At 47.0% G+C, this 22,275-nt stretch overlaps 1 protein-coding gene across 6 annotated transcripts in view; it reads right to left on the minus strand.

Moving 5' to 3' along the window:
* Nucleotides 1-22,275, minus strand: part of sgip1a (SH3GL interacting endocytic adaptor 1a) — a 282,072-nt gene that overhangs the window by 60,426 nt on the left and 199,371 nt on the right. For 5 of the 6 annotated variants that reach the window (XR_005460343.1, XM_038794456.1, XM_038794455.1 and 2 more), the window contains exons 11-15: nucleotides 21,341-21,426; nucleotides 20,156-20,248; nucleotides 4,783-4,857; nucleotides 3,414-3,911; nucleotides 147-271 (exon numbers count right to left, since the gene is read on the minus strand). Coding sequence is in view for 5 of the 6 variants with exons in the window: in XM_038794456.1 (XP_038650384.1) it covers nucleotides 147-271; nucleotides 3,414-3,911; nucleotides 4,783-4,857; nucleotides 20,156-20,248; nucleotides 21,341-21,426 (877 nt within the window). In the remaining variant the exon portion in view is untranslated. The remainder of the gene's footprint in view (nucleotides 1-146; nucleotides 272-3,413; nucleotides 3,912-4,782; nucleotides 4,858-20,155; nucleotides 20,249-21,340; nucleotides 21,427-22,275) is intronic. The other variant, XM_038794457.1, reaches the window with a different exon arrangement.

Here is a 22,275-nt window from a genome sequence, read left to right on the forward strand (position 1 = left end):
CCAGTTCACTGGACTGTGTGGCTCTGAACCACAAACAGACCAAGTGCAAGAAATGGCTTTCTCTCTGTAGTTTCTGAGTGGGACATTTAACATCTCTTTCTGTTACATGCTTATATTGAATATGACAGGAACACACCAAAACATACCATGTCGGTAACACCAGGCTTTCCAGGAGGCAGTTTAGGCCGTGATGGAGGGCGAGGTGGTGGAGGCGGAGGAGTGTTACTGGTCAAGCCCGATGGTGTTGCTGGGCGGGCAGGAGATGAAGAACCTAAAAATAAGTAGACATGGTTTAAAATTATTACAAGCCATGGAGGAAGCCTCAGCAGGAGGAAGCTTTTGTTCCTCTTCGCCCATAAAAAATTCCAGATAAAATGTTTTAAAGGTTCTTTTGACCCTGTCTGACCATGCTGTGATTTCACTCCCCTCTCAACCCCCCTCTCCCGCCCAGCAGTGTTGGTGGCGCTCTACTACATTGCAAGATTAGCCATTCTTTGTTCATGATTCAACAGTCAGTATGGTACATGCCAGAAGACTATTCAAATACCTAATTGAACACAATTACTACATCAGCGTCAAGAAAAATAAAACTATAAACCAGGTTAGGAAATTAGATATTGAAATTCTTGTATTTCCTCAAGAGCTACCTGAGGAAGAACATACTGGGCTTGGGGGAGTGCGCGTGCAGATTTAATAGAATGCTACCTGAAGTCTAAGCTATGACAAGAGAAAAAAAGTATTGCCAGGAATTCAGAAAGTGAAGGGGTGATTTGTTTGCAGTATTCAAGATATTAAGGGGACAGATAGGGTACATAGGGAGAATTTGTTTCCACTAGTTCAGGAGTCTAGAGTTCAGGGGCCCGGTCAAAAAACTAGAGCCTGATCTTGCAAGAGTTAAATTAGGGGACATTTCTTCATGAAAATATGGTAGAGTTTGAAACTCTCTCTCACCAGATCACAGACTTGTTGAATAATGGAACAGACTCAAGGGGATAAGTGAGTAAAACTCTTGTTCCTGTGTTCTTTGTGTTTGAATGTTTTTTGAAAGGGGTTTCCTATGATGGATGCATCTAAGGCCGCTTTACTGGCAAGGACAATATTTTTGCTTTGGTGTTGCATCTTAATTTTCAAGCTGGCTTCAAGCTAGGGCAAAACTTTATCAGTTCTTTTCAATTGATTTACTTTTTCTCCCTCCTCTTTTGATGTGCTGATTCTTGTTGTTCTTCATCGATGAGAGATTTAAAAAAGCAAGCGTTGGCAGGCTATTCAACTGTGAACAGCATCGCTGCCAAATCCAATATTCACAAACTGTACGAGCGGGGAGAATTGCAACTTTCGGCAATGGTGTAAAATGGATGACATCGATTTAGCAGCTCATTATACAAACCAGCCTTCTATTCATTCCCACCCAAGTCAATGGAAGAGGAAATTTGTTCTGCTGTACATTTCCTATCACTCACTGACACCATCTCCCAGTTACACCCATTACCTTCCAGTAGAATTCACAGGATAGCAATCAGGAATGGGAACCATCCCCGAGTTTTCTCCTCCCAGCTGAAGGACACCAGGTAATTCTAACAGCTTAACTGTGAACAGCTAACTCGACACAGAACAATCTGGAATTTACTAGTGTGTATGACCCAGCATCAAAAATGGCAATGCAATTCTTCATCAATTGTGTATACATTTTCATTCGCATCCCCATCATCTATGTTTGTGAAAGAAGATTGATATACAAACAAATAATGGTTAATGAAAGCTGCAACATTGGGACAAAAAAGCTATATAACCATAAACTCCTCTTATGGTTATAAACCATGAAGAAAATGTGCACTTAGCAAGACATAGATGTGATCTAATTAGACAACAGGGAGGTCTGAGGGAGGTGGTGGAAATTGGCTGACAGGAAGTAGTTTTGGAGAGGTGAAGTTTGTAGCATTGTCAACATTCACCATTTACTTACGGTTAATGCAGGAAATTTACATTAAATTTCCTGTCTGAAGCACATTCATTTAAAAAAAGTTTCTTCCAAACACTGGACTCAGGAATAAATTGTTAGAGTGGGTTACACTGACATTCAGCTCTTCACTGCAGTCAATGAAAGCAACACAGGCCAGAGTTCAAACCTGGGTCCTTTTCAGTCAGTATGAATTAGTGCCACACCAATTACCTACCAAGCTATTGGGAAAGTTCATTGTTATTGCAGTTTATAAGTTCCATTGAAAGTGATAATGCTTCGCTGACAGTGAGTGAAAATGATTATGGGGGGGGGGGGGGTTTCCGCACTCCTCGCGGCATATTTCTTGTCTATGGACGTGACCTGCCATTGGCAGGATCTTCTGGTCCCCCCCCCCCCCCGTGAATGGGATTTCCCTTTGAATCCACCCACCCACCACCGGGAACCTGCGATCCCAACAGTGTGAATGGCTGGAAAGGTCTGGCCTATATTTTGTCATAGAGCTGTGAGTTTTGGGTCTCTGATGATGTTTCTGTAAGCCCACAGAGCTGCACGACTTCTATTGTATTGATCCTCCAATGGACTCAGCAGCACTCAAAGAGGGGAGAACAGATCTCAGGTTTGGTGGTCCCCACATTAAACCCTGCTGCCGTATCAGCAACATAACCATGGGTATGGACTGCATAAAGGGAATCTTATACTGACCACAGGTTTATTCCTATTTAGAGACCTCTCCAGCCAATTTGATACCAGATATTCCTAAATTTAAAAAAAAACTATACCACTTCATACAAATGACCATTATTTCAGTTTGAGCAATGAAGTATGAAAGGTAATGAGACTATGGGAGTGCTGCTGGTGCACCTAATCCTGCCCTCATCAGAAACTCACATATGTGGATTTGTCTAGTGGACGGGTGGGTGGGAGAGAGTGTTGCTAGATGATAATTTGAAATTAGAAGCTTTGATAATATATCCTGCCCATAGCCAGTGGCATAGCCTGTGGTGTGGGTAGAGGGCTGGGTGGACAATTGTTGTACTCCGGCAATGGAGCAGTTGTTCATTTATCAATTGGGCCATCACAATGATGCATAAAAAGTAACACTCGAATAAATTTCTCAGTTTATGCTGATTTTCTTAATTCCTTGATGTTGCATGCTTGGTACACACAGCAGGCTTTGCAATATTACATGTATTGTAAAAGAACCTGTCGGCCAGTTTCAATAAAAGGTTAGAGGTGAAGCTTTTGTGGGGAGGGGTGGGTGGAATGTAACTACAGACTCGCGTGCCTTCAAAAGAACACAGAAATAGCAGAGCTTAGCACAGAATGGAACAGCACAAATACAACAGGACAGAAGCAGGAAGAAGCCAGTCTTGTTGCTGCCATTGAGGCTTCTCAGTGAAGGCAGGCTCCAGTGTGGACATGCTAGTGCAGTGTTCAATGAAACACCACGTACCACTGCTGCTGGACACGCCACTGCCTGAACTGGGTCCTGGAGAAGATACCACTGTCCTGTAGGTAGGAGGTGGAGGGGGAGGGGGCGTGGTCTTTTGCCCCATAGCGAGCTCTTTCAGGGAGGAGGACGACTCGCTCTTTTCGAACTTGACCAAAGCCTGCTCAGAACATTTTTTCTCACTCCCATCGTGGTCGAGAGGTACAGAAATACTTAGAGGGGCATCGAGACACCTGTTTTCACTCAGAGCCACTGGTAAAACCTCGTCGCTGGCTGGTTGATCAGAGAAATCGATCCACTTGTTCTTCGACAGGACGACTCCAGATCTGGGAGATGCAACTGGGCCAAAAATGTCATCCAGGTCATTGATAGATAACAGTTTGTCAGGTTGGGGCTCTGATTTGCCCTGGTCATTCCCTACAGTCTCATGATCTGAATTCGGTAAAGGCTGCCGCGTTGCTGCATCAAGGTCTGATTTGGTGCCTTTCAGACTAGTGTGGTCTTAAGTTCAAAATTCAAGAGCGAAAAAAAAATCAGGAATCAAAAGAACAAAAGATTAAACACAAAGTAAAACTCAAGAACATATACATTGTGTCAAAAGACTGAAAAATTCAATATTAACAAAGAACCAGGTTTGAAACATTTTAAAAAAGAAATGAAGGAACATTTCATGAACGTTCTGCAAAATACTACCCCATTGGAAGCACTGGCGACCTCCGGTGCTTTGTCCAAGTAACCTTTTTTCATACCTGAGCCTAAATAGTGAGTGTCAGCACATTCTACCATGCAATGCATGTCCTCATCCGACAGCCACACAAGCACTTTCCAGTAGGGGGCATTAGACACCTCAGTGGGACATTGGCAGATTTATTCTTCTCCTCGAGAGATGCTAAATCTTTTGTAGCACCCTCACTACCCTGACTGGAATCAGCTAACACAGCACATCAAGGATGAACCTGGGATTGTGCTGGGCTGCACAGATCAATTCTGCACTAAGAGTGCACTGGGTGATAGTCAAAGCTTGAGATAGTCAAAGCATTGAGAAGTAGCAAAGAAACCACCGAGGTTAGTACTGCAGAATTTTAAAAATTATTGATATGAAAGTGTGAACTGAGATATACATAAAATAGGCTGAAAATAAAAAGTCATTTCCAATTAGAGCAGTAGTTTTCCATTGTGTTATATCTTAATTTATGGCTATTCATAGTTACACCGAGCCTACACCACAGAAACAGGCCATTCTGCCCAAACTGTCTATGCTGGCGTTTGCTCCATATAAGCTTGTTCCACTGAAAAGACTGCAAAGTAGTTAAGTGAGAAGCTGACTATTTTACAGCTCAATGTTACAAAGCGCTAAACTACAAATCCCTACCTGAACCCTCTGCCGGTGGTGACCCTGTGCGAGGTGGTGTGGCTGGAACATTTTTTGGAGGAAGTGGAGGAGGAGCTGCAAGGGGGAACCACAAAACAACCAAGAAGTATTACAAATATATCATTTATAAGGTTTGGGACTGTTGTCTAATTTAGGGTAAAATGGCAAAATTAAGTGGGTCATGTGATCTACTGAATTCTGCCCAATAACAAGCTTTGGTGCCTTGGGTGATAAAGGGTAAAATGGAACCCAAGTTGTTTCACTGGAAGAAAGTGCAACAATTTATTTCCTGCAGACAATGGCAGGAACATCTAGGCTGACTGTGGGTATATTGTTAGTTTGGTGTTCGGAATGTGAGGCAGCACGGTAGCATAGTGGTTAGCACTGTAACTTCACAGTGCCAGGATCCCAGGTTCAATTCCCCGCTGGATCACTGTCTGTGCAGAGTCTGCCCGTTCTCCCTGTGTCTGCGTGGGTTTCCTCTGGGTGCTCCGGTTTCCTCCTACAGTCTAAAGACATGCAGGTTAGGTGGATTTGCCATTATAAATTGCCCTTAGTGACCAAAAAGGGATTATTGAGTTATGGGGATAGGGTGGAAGTGAGGGCTTAAGTGGGTTGGTGCAGACTCGCTGGGCTAACTGGCCTCCTTCTGCACTGTATGTTCAATGCTTTCTAAACAGTTATACTTTAAACTGTCTATTTAATGTCAAGCTAGAAGATAGTCCGGGGGGGGGGGGGGGGGGGGGGGGGGGAGGAAAGCTAATTAGCATTTCTATCTTGGTACAGGGCCCAAGTGATTCATGTTACCACAGTGATGGGTTTTGAGAACAGCAGAGTCCATAGCAACCTATTGCAGCATCAGGATATAAAGTTTTTCTAAGATATCCCTAAAACACACAAAGGCAAAGAATTCTGCTAGAATACGAAAGAAATGAGAGAGAGAGAGAGCACAAGGCAGCCAGTCGTGCACCTGAAGTAGAGAGAATGCTGTCTTTATTATGCAGAAGGAGGGTGGGAGCCCATGCTAAGATTGAAGAGACCACATTTGTGAGGATTTAAACAAGGCTGGAAGATTCACCTAGCTTTAGTTAGAGAGCTGAATATCCAGGACACTGCACTGTATGTTCAATGCTTTCTAAACAGTTATACTTTAAACTGTCTATTTAATGTCAAGCTAGAAAAGAGTCCCGGGGGGTGGGGGGTCAGGAGGAAAGCTAATTAGCATTTCTATCTTGGTACAGGGCCCAGGTGCTTCATGTTACCTTCATTTTGGAGATCAGATGATACCTGCTGAGGAAAAAGAAGTAGGCCATTGGGAGCAGAGAGAATAAGGTATTCATTGAAGGGATAGAGTAAAGTATAACTGTGGTGTGGGATTATTAGTCATGTTAAAAGTCACATGAGGGGTCTTTTCTGTGGTTTAAAGTACAAGTTACCCACAAAAATAGCATTAGTCAATGTCGCTTTTAATTTGTTACAGTAAAAATCTTAGAACTTGAAATCTTGTTTATCTGATCTTTTTAGTCGGTCACTATTTGTTTTTACAGTTGCCAGTCTCTATAGGGATCTTAACAAAAATTAAACATTATTTGTTGAGTTTTACACTGTTTGGAGTTAAAAGAATAATAACATTTATAATTAACGTATTTTAAAAAAAGGACTTCTGCAATCAGGGAATCAGTAACATTTCATAAATAGGTTGGAGAAATGATTGGCAATCGTGTAGCACATTTCACCAATTTTGAAGTCTAGTCACTGTTATTATGTGGGAAAACACAGCAGCTAATTTTGCACAAACAAACAAACGAATAAGCAGTAAATTTCTTTTGGAGAAAACTTCCTGCTTGCTTTGAAAATGTGCCATTGGATGTTTTCCATTCACCTGAACAGGCAGATGGAGCCTGAGTTGAATTTCTCATCCACAACACACGACCTCTTAACAAGAATGTGCTTTTTCCAGAATCGTACTGAAGAATCAGCCTAGAAAATGTGTTCAAGTACTGCAGTGGGGCTTGAACCCACAACTTACTGAGCTGAGACTGACACTTTAAGGTAGATTTCCCGTGCTAAAAAGGGTAAATGAAAGCAGAAATAAACTAATTGAAAAATGCAGCTCCTTTGGGAAATTGGTAAGTGCACTTCTCAATGTGTGTAGCTGTTGTACAGATCAGAAAAACATCCTTGCAGAATGGGCAGGTATCATCAAATCACTCTGTCTGAGGGCACAGTGTTTCAAATGAACTATGACTAGGGTTCTATCGGCTCACTGACACTTGGATTTTTATGATTTCAGCAACCACATGAATAGAGTGGAGACCTGGTACCTAGGTCTCTCACTCTTACCTTGTGGTCCCTTGTAGTATTTGAGAGACTGCATTGAGGTAATCAACGCAGAGAAATCAAAGCTTCTTCCAAGCTCAGGGTTAGTATTACCCAGCACTTATTTTTCTTTCTCCTCCGACACTATCATTCATTGTATGAGATACAGGCATGGATTGTAATGCAGTAACATAACACATGAAATCTGTGCTAGTGATCTCTGGGAAATGCTTAGTTTCTGGATGTTATGTGAAGGAAAAGGGGGCAGAGTGAGGGTACGAGAAAGGGTTGTCCATTAGTTGTAGAAGGAGGCACTGGATGAATGGTAAATCACCGGTGCTAGTGTGAAGGTGGAGACAGAGATAGATGAGCAGACAGCTACTGATTGATCAATCATCTAAGTTCAGGCATTCTGGGAGGGCTTTTCTACAAAAGGACTTGTACATATGACATTTCAGGCCTTCATTTAGGAGTATGCCAAACCTGCTGAAATGTCTGGGGTAACAATGGAGTCCACCAACTGAATCTGTGCAGCTACTCTTAACCCGTTAATAGAAAAGCATTGTAACAATACTCCTTAACAGGAAGCAGTGAGTAATGGTAAGGGCTCTTTCTCACGTTGGAGGGAGGTCACCAGTGGAGTGCCATAGGGATCAGTGCTGGGACCACAACTCTTCACAATACATGTTAATGTTTTAGAAGAAGGAACAGAGGGTACAGTGGTCAAATCTGTGGATGATACAAAGGTGGGAGGGGAGGCAGTTTGTAACAGGATATAAATAGTTTACAGAAAGATATTGACAGGAGAAGAGGAAATTAAATTCTCTCCCATTCCCTTCTTGAGATGGCTGGTCACTAATAAGTCTTACAGACAGCTCTGTTCACCCCTCCAAATGCACCAGGCTCCCCAGCTAGTGGGCAGAAAATTTGCAAATGGAAGCCAATGTGGGAAAATGTGAGATTGCTGATTTTGGAAGAATGAGAAGGCGGATTATTATTTATATGGAGGAAGACTGCAACTGTACAAGGTACTAGTGAGGCCACATTTAGAACATTGTGTACAGTTTTGGTCCCCTTATTAAAGGAAATATATATGGCAGTACAGAGGTTTATTCGGATGATCCCAGGTGTGGAGGGACTACCGTATGAGGAAAAATTAAACATGTTTGGGTCTGTATTCATTGTAGTTCAGAAGAATAAGAGGTGATATGGGGCGCGATTCTCCATAAAGAATTCAAAGTGTGGTAGTGAGCGGAAACTGTTCCGAGGCTTCTGGCGCTTGGCCCAGCAAAACAGTTCAACATTGATTGGTCCACTTATGAGGCCCCACGGGTTTCAAGCCGCAAATGAAAGCTTGGCAGCCAATTCGCCAGAACTGCATCACCAGCACCACCCCCCCCTCCCCTCTAACAAGGTTGAGCAGCACTTAAGCAGCACTTGCATAGCCAACCCCACTTAGCTCGCAGCCACGGCGCCAAGATGACCAACCTCAAGGTTTGGAAACGCAGACCTGGGGAGGATCCTAGATGCAGTGGAGGTCAGGAGGGATGTCCTGTTCTCCGAGGTCCAGGAGGATGAGCCACAGGGCAACCAGTGCCACCCGAGATGAAGTGGCAGCGGTATTCAGCTCGGGAGGCATGACCAGAAGGACTGGCATCCAGTGCCGCAAGAAGGTCAACTTTTACACTGGGCAGCACGGATGGGTTGACCCCCTCCGCCCAAAACCCCCCACCCCCAACATGAACAGCACCCCCTCAATCCTCCATTTGCCCCCCCCCCCAACCGCCCTTCATTCCCATTCCTTCACACCACACCCCCACCAATGTGAACCACACGTGTAGCTAACGATGCCCTCCCTATGTCTCCACAAGAGAGGCTCTCCTTCAATCGGCGGGAGAGGGCCCAGGCTAGCAGAGAGTTGCCGAACATAAGAATCCTCACGATCTTTAAGTTACGGGGGTGGCGGAGGACAGAGCGGTCACCAATGCGGAGATTGGTGCGTGCCGCAGAGGTGAGGATCCAACGGGCCCCACCCGGATGGACTGTCACACGAGTTGTTAATACCATACCAACTGACCCATCCCTCCCACTGACCACGTGTTCATTCCCTCGCAGGTCCTCCAGCCAATGAGATTGATTGGTTTTTAAACAGTTAGGGAATTAAGGGTTATGGAGATGGGGCAGGACTTGATAAATGTTAGATCAGCCACGATCTTATTAAATGGTGGAACAGATTCAAAGGGCTGAATGGCCTACTCCTGTTTCTATTTCTTATGATCTTATAATTTGATCAAACCAAAGATCTGAGTCGCAAGTGTTCAATTTAGTGTCATCTGCAGTGAGCCTTCAGAAACAGAGGTGCTCAGCATTTTCTACGATGAACTATCTGACTGGAGCTGTAAAACATAGCAATGGTGGAAATTATATTTTGGCCGTCTTTATGGGGCTCTTGAGCATTTACCATAAAATAAACTTAAGTATTGCTGATCTGAGGCTGCCATAAGAAATTTGTCTTATTGTCTAAATAGTATTTTTTAAAAAAAAATAATTTTTATTCACATTTTCACAAAAAAGAGAACGATAACAGAAAATTCTAAGAACAAAAAAAAAACAGAACCCCCCCCCCCCCGTAAATACAAAAGAGAAACAATAAATTAACGCCCGTCAGTGGCAAAAAAGATATTTTGTTTTTACCGTTCTGCCAGGGTTGCCATCTCCTGAAAAACCCCTACACTGACCCCCTTAGGGCAAATTTCACCCTCTCCAATTTAATAAACCCCGCCATATCGTTGATCCAGGCCTCCACGCTTGGGGGCCTCCCATCCTTCCACTGAAGAAGAATCCTCCGCCGGGCTACTAGGGACGCAAAGGCCAGAACACCGGCCTCTTTCTCCTCCTGCACTCCCGGCTCCACTGCAACCCCAAAGATTGCGAGTCCCCAGCCTGGATTGACCCTGGATCCTACCACCCTCGATACCGTCCTTGCTACACCCTTACAAAATTCCCCCAGCGCTGGGCATGCCCAGAACATGTGGACATGGTTTGCTGGGCTCCCTGAGCACCTAATACACCTGTCCTCGGTCCCAAAAAACTGGCTCAACCTTGTCCCGGTCATATGAGCCCTATGCAGTACCTTAAATTGTATTTGTCTAAATAGTATTGAAGGGTTGCCAGTAAAGTCACAGATTTACCCCTCCGTATCGTCAGTGGACCAGATAGATCATAACTCAAAACACCTCATTTGGTATTTCCACTTGCATAGTTTAAGATAGTGAGTTAGGACTATTTTCCCTCCCTCCTGCATCCCAGCACCGCTTCCCCTCCCTCTTCCCTCCACAATAAATGATGCGTGTGGCTCACGATGCCCCCTCTGTGTCCCCACAGGAGACGTTTGCCCACAACAGATGAGAGAGAGCCAAGAAGGGCGGTGGGGTGCCAGACATCAGAATCCTGACCCATCCCTCCCACTGACCACATGTCCATATCCCACAGGATCTCCATCCGACAGTGCTGGTCCATCCAGGGTGGTTCACCCAATGCCTCTCATGAAAACATCTTTTAATAATAATCTTTATTGTCACAAGTAGGCTTACATTAATACTACAATGAAGTTACTGTGAAAATCCCCTAGTCGCCACACTCTGGCACCTGTTCGGGTACACGAAGGGAGAATTCAGAATGTCCAAATTACCTAACAGCACGTCTCTCGGGACTTGTGGGGGGAAACCGGAGCACCCGGAGGAAACCCACGCAGACACGGGGAGAACGTGCAGATTCCGCACACAGTGACCCAAGCCGGGAATTGAACCAGGACATTGGCGCTGTGAAGCAACTGTGCTAACCACTGTACTACTGTACCACCCTTGGAGGGACGGTCTGAGGAGACCACCATATTTGCAGCACAGCTGTCATCCCAACCCTCCATCAGCACAAGAGACACAAACCTTGGCCGGGATTCTCCCCTACCCGACGGGGCGGGGGGTCCTGGCGTGTTGGAGTGGAGTGAACCGCACCTTTAGGGGCCAAGCCCTCACATTGAGGGGCTAGGCCCGTGCCAGAGTGGTTCCCACTCCGCTGGCTGGCGTGAACGGCCTTTGGCGCCACGCCAGCCGGGGCCGAAAGGTCTTCGCCGGCTGGCGTAAGTCCGCGCATGCGCCGAAGCGTCAGCGGCTGCTGATGTCATACCGGCGCATGCGCAGGGGAGGGGGTCTCTTCCGCCTCCGCCATGGTGAAGACCATGGCGAAGGCGGAAGAAAAAGAGTGCCCCCACGGCACAGGCCCCCCCCGCCGATTGGTGGGCCCCGATCGCGGACCAGGCCACTGTGGGGGCACCCCCCCGGGGTCAGATTGCCCGGCACCCCCCGGGGTCAGATTGCCCAGCCCCCCCCCACCCAGGACCCCGGATCCTGCCCGCGCCGCCAATCCCGCCGGTCAGGTAGGTGGTTTAATCCACGCCGGCAGGAGAGGCCTGTCAGCGGCTGCCCCTTCGTCCCAAGGTGAATCTCAGGGCCCTATGAGCACTGACTGGGAGGAGGGTGTGCTGAGTGCCAACCTGGAGCCAACCTACAGAGTGGCGACAGCTCCCCCAGCTCCCCTGGGTTTCACCCCTTGACAATGGAGCGTCTTGGAGTCAGCATCCAGAACAGGGTGGCACAGCGGGGTATGTGCCGCCAATAGGTTAGCTGGGGCGCCGCCCCGGCTACAGGGCCTCTCGAGGCAAAGGGGATCAAAGACTACAGGACACGGTAAGCAGCAGGCTGCCTCCACCTCAGATGTGTATCCTAGGGACACACCTAGACTCAGCAGTAGAGCATGATAGGCTAAGTAGGTCGAGGATCACAGACAGTACGGCGGGGGGGGGGGGGGGGGGGGGGGGGGGGGGGGAATAGAAGGTGTGAGGTTTGGGGACTTGGGGCAGTCGGGGGCGCATGTACTGCATTAAAAAACATACCTGAGAAATATGACGCCTGTGGCACTGTCTTCTGCAACTCAGGCCGACCACCAATCTCCTGCCCCAGCCGCCTAGGCGTGGTGGTCGTGAATTTTCCCCTGTGTCTCCTCCCTCCCCCCACCCCCAGGCACACCACCTGTAGGTGATGGGTGTGAGCGAGCACCCAGGCTGGAGCCAAACTGTGGCATAGATTGAGGAGCAGCAGCCATTGACAATGACCAGTGGACATCCCTGACACAGTCCCGTTACTCTGGGGTATGTCACAAAGACCAAGACCCTGGGAGGGTGGAACAGGGTGTTGTTGAGGGGAGGGAGGGATGGAGGAGAAGGGGGTGCAATAACGGATGAAGCCACGTCTTATCTGAAGTGGGCGAAGATGAGGGCATTTCTAGCCTCCAGGCTTGCCAGAACCTCGCCACTGCTTCCTGTCCTCGGTCCTGTGGATCCTCCCCAGGATCGTCCCCCAGCCCCTCCTGGTCCTGCACCTGCTCATCCTCCTCAGAGGTAGCCTCATGTTCCTCCCCATCCACCTCTAGCACGTCACCCAGCTGCTGTGCCAGGTTGTGGAGGGTATAGCAGACCACCACGAAGCGGGTGACCCTCTGGGGGGTGTATTGCAGGGCACCACCAGAGCATCGGAACTGCATTTTGAGCAGTCCAATGCTCCGCTCAATGACAGCTCGGGTGGCTGCATGGGTCTCGTTGTATTGTGCCTGCGCATCGGTCGCTGGCCTCTGTACTGATGACTTCAGTCAGATTTTCAGCGGGTTCCCCGTATCCCCCAAGAGCCAACCGGTCATCCTGGGGTGCTCCTCGAAGAGGCCGGTGTTGTCCAGCTGCCCCAGGATGCAGCTGTCATGCATACATCCTGGGAAGCGTACACACACGTGCATGATCTTCATGTGGTGGTCGCACACGAACTGGATGTTCAGGGAGTGGAACCCTTCCTGTTGATGTAAAGCACTCCCCAATGGCCCCATGTGCGTAAGACGACATGTGGGACATTTATTATCTCCTGGACATGGGCATCAAGTCGCTTGCAGAGAATCCTGCTGCCCGGGCGTCTTGATGGGCCTAGTCCATGTCAAAGTTCACATAGTTTTCTGTCCAGGCAAACAGGGCATCCACGACCTCAGGGTGCACTTGTGAGCTGTAGCTTGTGAGATGCCACACAAGCCCTGCTCAAGCCTTTGAATGATCCTGAGGAGTAGAAGTTCAGGATTGCGGTGACCTTGATGGCCACTGGGAACGGGTATCCTTGTCCTCCGTAAGGACATGGCACTGGTGCCGTTCCGTCCCCTTGTTGAGGTTGAGCCTCCTGTGGCACGCGCTGTCCGTCATCTGTTCAAAGGACCAGTGATGCCTGTACACCTTGGGCCGTTGCGGCCCTCCCCCTCTAGGTCCCTTCCTAGCAGATTGGGTGGCCTGGTGTGGGGCGGGATCCGGCACATAGGCTGCCACTCGAGCCTCTGCCAAAGCTGGTGCCACTGCCTTCTCTGGCATCTGGCCGCCTAGCCTGCCAGTAGCACTGCGAGGACAGCCTCCGCGGGGTCCAAGATATCATCCACCTTGTGTTATATCTGTAAGGAATTGGAGAGGGCGTGAGATTGAAAACCAGCAATGTCTTCCACCCCGGACCCTCCATTCCCCCATTGCTCCCCCTCCCACATCCCCTGCCATCCAACACCCCTGGCCGCAGCGAGGGCCCCTGGTCACCGGTTCCCAGACCTTGTTTTCCAGACACCTGCACATAACGTTACCTGGACAGGGTGCTAGTCCCCTCCACAGTGCACACACCTTTGGTCACGAAAAGTACCCCGGTGCTGGGGTTCAGCCCCTGGGTGTTTGGATGTTGGCTGCTGATTCTGTGGTTTCCTTAAGTGTTCAGCAGTGTCCAGACACCACTGTCTGATTGTGATGCTAGGCACGCCGACTCACAGGAATCCACTTGGAATGCGTGAAGTGATCACTTAACTACAATTGCCAATTCCCTATTAGTAATAGCCTTCAGACGCCCAACCAGAGGCCTCCCCGGTCAGTGGGAGTTATCAGTAGTCGATAGGACAGACAGGCAGGGACTAGGGTTGCCCCCGTTATGGAAACACATGATCCGTGGGTGGCATGGTGGCTCTGTGGGCGCTGAGATACCTCCCCTCCCCCCCACCCAAGCCCAGTGGTGACCTCCCCACCGATGGTGGTCATCCCCTCCCGCCACACACCGAGGACACCCCCATGGTCGCTCCCCTACCGCTCCACATTACTCCCCCCAAGCACTCGGGCAGCAACCCCACTGCCCCAGGGCTCAATGCCTGGGAGCATAGATGGTTACTCACCTCCTCGGATCCCCACAGCAGCCATTCTGCCAGCTTAACATTTTCAAAATGGTGTACTAATCGTTGCCCACGTGACCAATTGCTGGGGAGACTGTTAGATCACCAGAGGCCGTAAGATAGGGGGTCGCTCCCGTTTATTGCATGGAGATTGGCTTTAATTGGTGATTAATGGTTTCTTGCCACGCTATGGGGGGGGGGGGGGTCCTGATTTTGCCAACGTGAGCGGGCTGGTTAGTTCGCAAACCGATCGACGCCCGGTGCGGTTCTCGATTTACCCTCTCCCGCAATCTAATGGCCTTGACACGCTCTTGCTCAAGCGCAACGCAGCCATAAAATCGTGCCCCATGGATCATGTTCCAGGCAAGCTGAAACAACTGACCACTGCTCATATTTTCTCTTCCACGTTTTGAATCGTGGGGATCATATAGTGATCACCTCAAGACATCATTGATTTAATCGGTGCAATCAGTTTGTCACACTGTCCTGACGAGGCATTGTCTAGTACTAGACAATGTTGCTGGAGGTGCTATCTCTGACTAGAACAATATGGGCAGCACGGTAGCACAAGTGGATAGCACTGTGGCTTCACAGCGCCAGGGTCCCAGATTCGATTCCTTGCTGGGTCACTGTCTGTGCGGAGTCTGCACGTTCACCCCGTGTCTGCGTGGGTTTCCTCCGGGTGCTCCGCTTTCCACGCACTGTCCAAAGACGTGCAGGTTAGATGAATTGGTCATGCTAAATTGCCCTTAGTGTCCAAAAAAAAAGGTTAGGAGCGGTTATTGGGTTATGGGGATAGGGTTGAAGTGAGGGCTTAAGTGGGTCAGTGCAGACACGATGGGCCGAATGACCTCCTTCTGCCCTGTATGTTCTATGTTCTATATCTACTCCCTCATGCCATCCCAATTCATGGACTTTAAATGTAGTGGAAAGTGTGCAGGGAGCAGATGTACCATGTGGGCTAACCTGTGAGCTAGATCTGAGGAGATGGTGGTGTCGTGGTCATGTCACTAGACTAGTAATCCAGAGACCCAGGCTAATGCACTGGGGACGTGGGTTTAAAATCCTCCCGTGGCAGCTGGTAGAATGTGAATTAAATGACTAAGTTTGGAATGTAAACCTAGTCTCAGTAATAGTGACCACGAAAGCGATCATTGATTTTCATATAAACCCATCTGGTTCACTAATGTCTTTTCGGGAAGGAAATTTACCATCCTTACCTGCTGTACATTTGACTCCAGACCACACAATGTGGTTGACTGTTAACTTCCCTCTGAGTGGCCTAGCAGGCCACTCAGTTTAAAGGCAATTTGGTATGGGGAGTAAATGCTGGCATTGCCATTGAAGCCCACATACCATGAAAGATTTTTTTAAAAGGTAAAAGGAGAGGGGCCAACATATTCCCTAAAGGCTCCCACACAGGCAGAGTGCCAGGCATCATACTGGCACCTATCATGAATGATGCACTGATGAGAAATGGAAGCATCATATTATCAAAGTCGGCACAGATTCATTCAGGGAATAAAAAATTAAAGCTTCAACTTTGTCCAAAGCATGTCTGTGCTAGGGCATGGGCCAACGTCTCAGCAGGTAAGTGAAATTATATCCTTGGTACTTTATTTTCAGATAAAGGAAATGTAGTCACACATGAACAGAGGCCTGTTAATAAGTGGGTAGGTGCAGGGTTTAGAGAAGATCTAATCAATGATCGCCCAGCCTCGCAGCCTGAAAAGGCAATCTGGGAGTGGCTCCTTCATCTGGGTGCAATAATTGGTTGTTGTACTTACCATTTAGCCCTGCAACCCCTCGTCCCCTCCAACACATTATTATTGCTGCTTGCTTTTGGTGCTTTCTGATTATTCCACTCAGAAAAGCAAAGATATGTAACATGCAGCAGACCCTGATCATTCTGGAGATTTTGTTATTGCTGGATGTGTCCCCTTATCTGGCAGCAGAGTCTTGGTAACTTGTATGTGTTCAACAATGATTCCAATTGCTGCATAAACCTCAATGCATCTGTGTTTGGGGTGAGAGGATATTCTTGATACCGGAGGACAACTCCTATCTTTGTGGGGATATGATGACTATAATCTATGATCTCTATGGACTATGGTCTCCACACTAGTCTTACAATGACTACTACTTGGGAATCTGGCATCTAGTTGTGTTGTGCATGAAAGGCACAAACATTGATGGAGTGATACCCCTTGCAGCTTATGAAGGCAAAGCTGTTTTGTGTAGTTGGGTGCCACAAAAGATTAGATAAGAAGTTAAATCAAAGGCCTGCTAACCCTCTCAGGTTTAATACACAAGGTCCTATGGCATTATTTCGAAACAAATTGAGAAATTCTCCCTGGTGACTTGAACAACATTCATCCCTTAACAACATTACCAAAACATATTAGCTGGTTATTAACTGGTTTCTGTTTGTGGAGGGTTGTTGGGTGCAATTTGTCTACCTTGCTTGCTATATTGTAACTAACAAGGCCTCAAAAACTGAGTGAGTATAAATGCTTTGGCATGTCCTGAGGTCATTAGACATGCAATTTCAATTCAAGTCTTTCCTTTTTTTCTATTTATAGATTGACTGCCGTGACTAATGTACCTGTGGCACCCTGAAGGTTAAGTGCTGTGGTAACCCTTGCATTAATGACAATGCCATGTCTGTGGAGAGTTCGGCTGGAGTCAGGCTCCTGCGTGTCACAGAATCACAGAATTTACAGTGCTGAAGGAGGCCATTCGGCCCATCGAGTCTGCACTGGCCCTTGGAAAGAGCACCCTACCCACGCCCTCACCTACACCCTCCTCGTAACTCAGTAACCCCACCCAACCCAACCTTTTTGAACATTAAGGTCAATTTAGCATGGCCAATCCACCTAACCTGCACATCTTTGGACTGTGGGAGGGAACCGGAGCACCCGGACGAAACCCACGCCGACACGGGGAGAAAGTGCAGACTCCACACAGACAGTGATCCAACCTGGGAATTGAACCTTGGACCCTGGAGCTGTGAAGCAACTGTGCTAACCATTATGCTACCGTGGTCCCTTATTCAAGTATTCCCTATTCATTGTGTCTATTCAAGTAAGTCCGCCCTGCTAGGAATTTGTTTCTGCAGTTATTTAAATGTGTTACCAGTGAACACTGTCTTAACATCATCACTGATGCTTGTGACCGGCTCCAGGTTCTGACCTTAACTTAATCGTGCAGTTAAAAACTCTCTTCGCCTAGGAACTGGAAAGGGCTGGTTCGGGGCGGGCTGGAGCACTGATTCTCGCTTTACGCAGATGACCTGCCCGTGTACATTTCAGACCCGTTGGAGGGGATGGGGGAAGTTCTGCGGATCCTCGGGGAATTTGGTAATTTTTCGGGGTATAAATTGAACATGGGAAAAAGCGAGATGTTCGCGATCCAGGCAAGAGGGCAGGAGAAGAGACTGGGAGAGCTGCCGCTTAGAATGGTAGGAAGGAGCTTTCGACATCTGGGAATCCAGGTGGCCTGGAAATGGGAGGCACTGCACAAGTTAAACCTATCCCGGCTCGTAGATCAAATGAAAGAGGACTTTAAGAGATGGGACATGCTCCCGCCATCACTGTCGGGGAGGGTACAGATTGTGAAAATGATGGTTCTCCCCAGATTTCTGTTTGCCTTTCAATGCTGCCCCATCTTCATCCCGAGGGCCTTTTTCAAGCAGCTGAATAAAGTTATTTTGGGCTTTGTGTGGGCGGGTAAAACCCTGTGAGTGAAGAAAGTGTTGCTGGAGCATCGTCGGTGGGAGGGTGGGTTGGCGCTGCCGAACCGTTGCAATTACTACTGGGTGGCTAATATAGCCATGATTAGGAAGTGTGTAGTGGGGGAGGGGTCGGTGTGGGAGCAGATGGAGGCAGCGTCATGTAAAAACACAGGTTTGGGAGCACTGATAAAGGCACCTCTTCCGTTGTCGCAGCCCGATACTCCACAAGTCCGGTGGTGGTGGCAGCTCTGAGAATCTGGGGGCAGTGGTGGAGATATAAGAGAGTGGAGGGAGCATTGATTTGGACCCTGATTTATAATAATCATCGGTTTGTACCGGGTAGGCTGGATGGTGGGTTCCAGAGGTGGCAAAGGGCAGGAATTAGAAGGATGGGGGATCTATTTAGAGACAGCAGCTTCCCCAGCTTGAAAGCCTTGGAGGATAAATTTGAGTTGCCAGCAGGGAATGGGTTTAGGTATTTGCAGACTTCCTGAGAAAACAGGTGCCGGCCTTTCCACTGCTGCCGCCACAGGGGATACAGGACAGAGTAGTTTCCAGTACCTGGGTGGGAGAGGGGATGGTATCGGATATTTACCAGGAACTTTTGGATGCGGAAGAAACTCCGGTGGAGGAGCTTAAGGGCAAGTGGGAAGACGAGCTAGGAAGAGAGATAGAGGCGGGTCTATGGGCGGATGCCCTAAGCAGGGTTAATACTTCCTCATCATGTGCCAGGCTTAGCCTGATACAATTCAAGGTAGTCCACCGGGCACACATGACGGTGGCCTGGATGAGCAGGTTTTTTGGGGTAGAGGTGTGCGCGGGAAGCCCAACAAATCATGTCCACATGTTTTGGGCATGCCTGAAGCTGAGTGGTTTTGGCAGGGTTTCGCTAAGGCAATGTCCACGGTGCTAAAAACACGGGTGGTGCCGAATCCAGAGGTGGCGATCTTTAGAGTGTCGGAAGAGCCGGGAGTTCAGGGGGCAAAGGAGGCCGGCGTCTTGGCCTTTACCTCCCTGGTAGCCCGGAGACGGATCTTGTTAAGGTGGAGGAACTCGAAGCCCCCCCCCCCCCCCCCCCCCCCCCCGGAGTGTAGAGACCTGGGTTAGTGACATGACTGGGTTTCTCAGTCTCAAGAAAATAAAGTTCACCTTAAGAGGGTCAATGGTTGGGTTCACCCGGAGGTGGCAGCCGTTCGTCGACTTTCTCGGGGAAAATTCAAATGTCAGCAGATGCAGTATTCCAAAGGTGGGAGGGGGGACTGTTGTTTTGTGGTTGGGGGGGTGTGAAGATTGTGATGGGAGTGGAAATGCTTATTGTACCATGTTTATGTCGCTATTATTGTTATTTTTATAAAAACATGCAAATACCCTACTAAAAATATTTTTAAAAACTCTCTTCGCTGCAGCTCAGGACCAGTCCCCAAAGGACTCCAGCTTACAGCATAAACCCAGCAGGCATGGCAGCAAGACTGGAAAAATCATCATTGTAGAAAGCTGGCACTCTCTTGCTTAGTCAGAGATACATTGCTGGAACAAATGATTCAACACTACCATTATGGCAAAGAGGGAGTGCAAAGTTACATTGTTCCCAGTGCACAAATGTGTCAGATCTAATCACATAATTGGATATAAAGGACTCAAAAGCATTCATCTGTTCAAAAATCATGGTATGCATGCTCTTCAGTTTACATTCTGGATGAATTCTGGTTCGTAGCTCTCAAGCCCCTTTACCACAGGTTGTGTCAATTTGTGTCTATGGTATTTTTCAACAAGCTGGTCTCTCAAGAGTAACTCAATCAGAAACCATCCGAAACAATAATTACAGCAAACAAAAAGTGGATATTTATATTCTAATTTATATTCTAACAGAGCTCAGCTAAAACGGAACAGAGACTGGGTCATCTTTCATCGGTGTCTGTCACACACCAGTATCACACACACCACCGTTAATAATTGTTTAATAACATATTCAGTTCAAATGTTTGTTGTCTGATCTCTAATGATCCTGTCTCAGAATGGATGTGGTTACTGTGAACTTACCTCCAATAGGAAATGACCGCGTTGTCAATGGTGACTGTCTTTCTGAATCAACAGCTTGGATTGGCCCCCAGATCTCAGGCTGATCAATAACAGCTTTAAGACATGGACAAAGTCAGCCAACAAAATTAACATAGGACATTAATATACTGTATAAATAATGTACTTTGCAAACAATAGACTGCATAAATTTTACAGTTCATCAGAAACCCAAACCTATAATTCTTTTGATCCAAGATTCCTTGATCCTAGCTGTCAAGCCAGGATTATGCCGGATGTCATGCTGGTGTTTGCTGGGTCATTGGGAGGGCTGGCTACTCGAGCACTGCTGAGTCACACCCCTGCCCATATTTGTTGGAGTGTCTGGTGCCTGCTTGTCCATGTGGGAAAGGACTGCCCAAATCTCCCACAATTTGTGGCCATTTTCTCTCTGTCCTCCTCAAACATATTGACATAAACGTTGGAGATAGTGGCAACTCAGACCACTTGTTTGGCCTGTACGTGACCACAGAAGGAAACATATGACCAAGTGGAGGCCAGTTCACCATTCACTTGGTGTATTATGTGTCACACAAATGTTAATTTTCAACCCGCTCATTGGAATTCAGATCTTCTACTCTTGAGTTTGAACAATTCCCACCCAAGCGCAAATAACTACTTGTGTATTTAATAAGCTGCACCATTTTCTGAGAGTGAACCTCATAAGCAAATAGCAGAAAGAAACCAATAAAGGTGAAAGACATCAGATAAAATGATTTATTTTTAGTCACATCCACACCTTGGTTCTGCAGACCATCTACAGAGCAATGGATGTTCATCTTCATTGTCAGTAGTTTGCTTATTATTTAATTGGGAAGCTGTATCTTACTTACTCAAAGCTATTCTCTCATGTTTACTAGCAAACACATTTTACTTCCTTTTGCCCCTTGCATCCTCTGTGGAAATTAGTGCTGATTTATCCGTCAATAACTACACATCAAGCCAAGAATGTCAGACACTAACTAAGTGTGTTGCATGATACAGTTAAAGCTGCACTGCCTGCTTGAAAATGTGTTTGGCAATCCTGAAGCATGAAGAGCTATCTATTAAAAAGACATGTTGCAATAATGTTCTTTACATTATCACACTGTGTATTTTGCACATGCAGATTTATTCACTGTTGGTTCAGACATTTTGTGTGTGAAGTACCTTCTGATTTTATGCCTTCGAAAGCGGACTCCAGTGGTGGGCCAAAGAGTGGGATCAGAGATGCTGCATCCTCTGGCCCCTTCTTACTACTCAGGAGGAGAGAAAAAGAAATGAGAAAGAAAGAAATAGATAGTTAGAGATGGAGAAAAAAAAAGTTAAGTGCAGCTGAGAATCACTACATCTGCTTCAGGCTAAATCAATGTTTCTTGTTAATGTTTTGTTGAGGACCAGAGCAGTATCCTGCATATGAGTGTTGCCCCGAGAAATTTTCAGACATTTGTACCAAGGATTGATGGGCCTTAGGTCTGGGTTCATAGTTTCACTTTTATGTGCTCGGGGGGTTAAACCTTGTGCCAGATTGGGCAGTTGTCAATACATCTACCCTTCGGCAAAGGGGAAATACAAAACATGAGGAACAATTCCATTAAAACTTCTGAGTCCTCTAGTTTTAATAGAGCCCTTTCACTTGCTGCTTGAATAAACTTGGTTGCTTTGAGCATTCTGTGCCTTCCTCAAATTGAAAATGGGGAGGTGGAGCAGCATTAAATCCCAGCTCTGAAAACCATAACCATGAATAGAGAGATGGAGAAACAAAGAGCAGAAGGTCCAACAGACATAGGTGAAGGGAAGGTGGGGCAAGAGCACCAGGCTAAATTATTCTACAGTTGGCAAAATCCTGAAGATAACAAACTTCAAACCAAAAAGGGCTTCTCAAATCTTTCTGTAATTACTGTATTAAAGACATTAATCAGAACAAGAAGTTAGACTGATCATCTTCATGTTAATTTTATCTTATATTGTAAATAGAAAATATGTGATACTTTTGACACAATTTCTGACTTTTAACTGGCTATTTAGCCACAAGCCCATTTTTAAAATAAATTCACTTCACCTTTGTATAGGTTGTACAATGTAAATAGTAATGGCTGGGCTTG

Source organism: Scyliorhinus canicula, chromosome 4 (assembly GCF_902713615.1).
Source record: "Scyliorhinus canicula chromosome 4, sScyCan1.1, whole genome shotgun sequence".
In the NCBI taxonomy this organism is placed as follows: domain Eukaryota; kingdom Metazoa; phylum Chordata; class Chondrichthyes; order Carcharhiniformes; family Scyliorhinidae; genus Scyliorhinus; species Scyliorhinus canicula.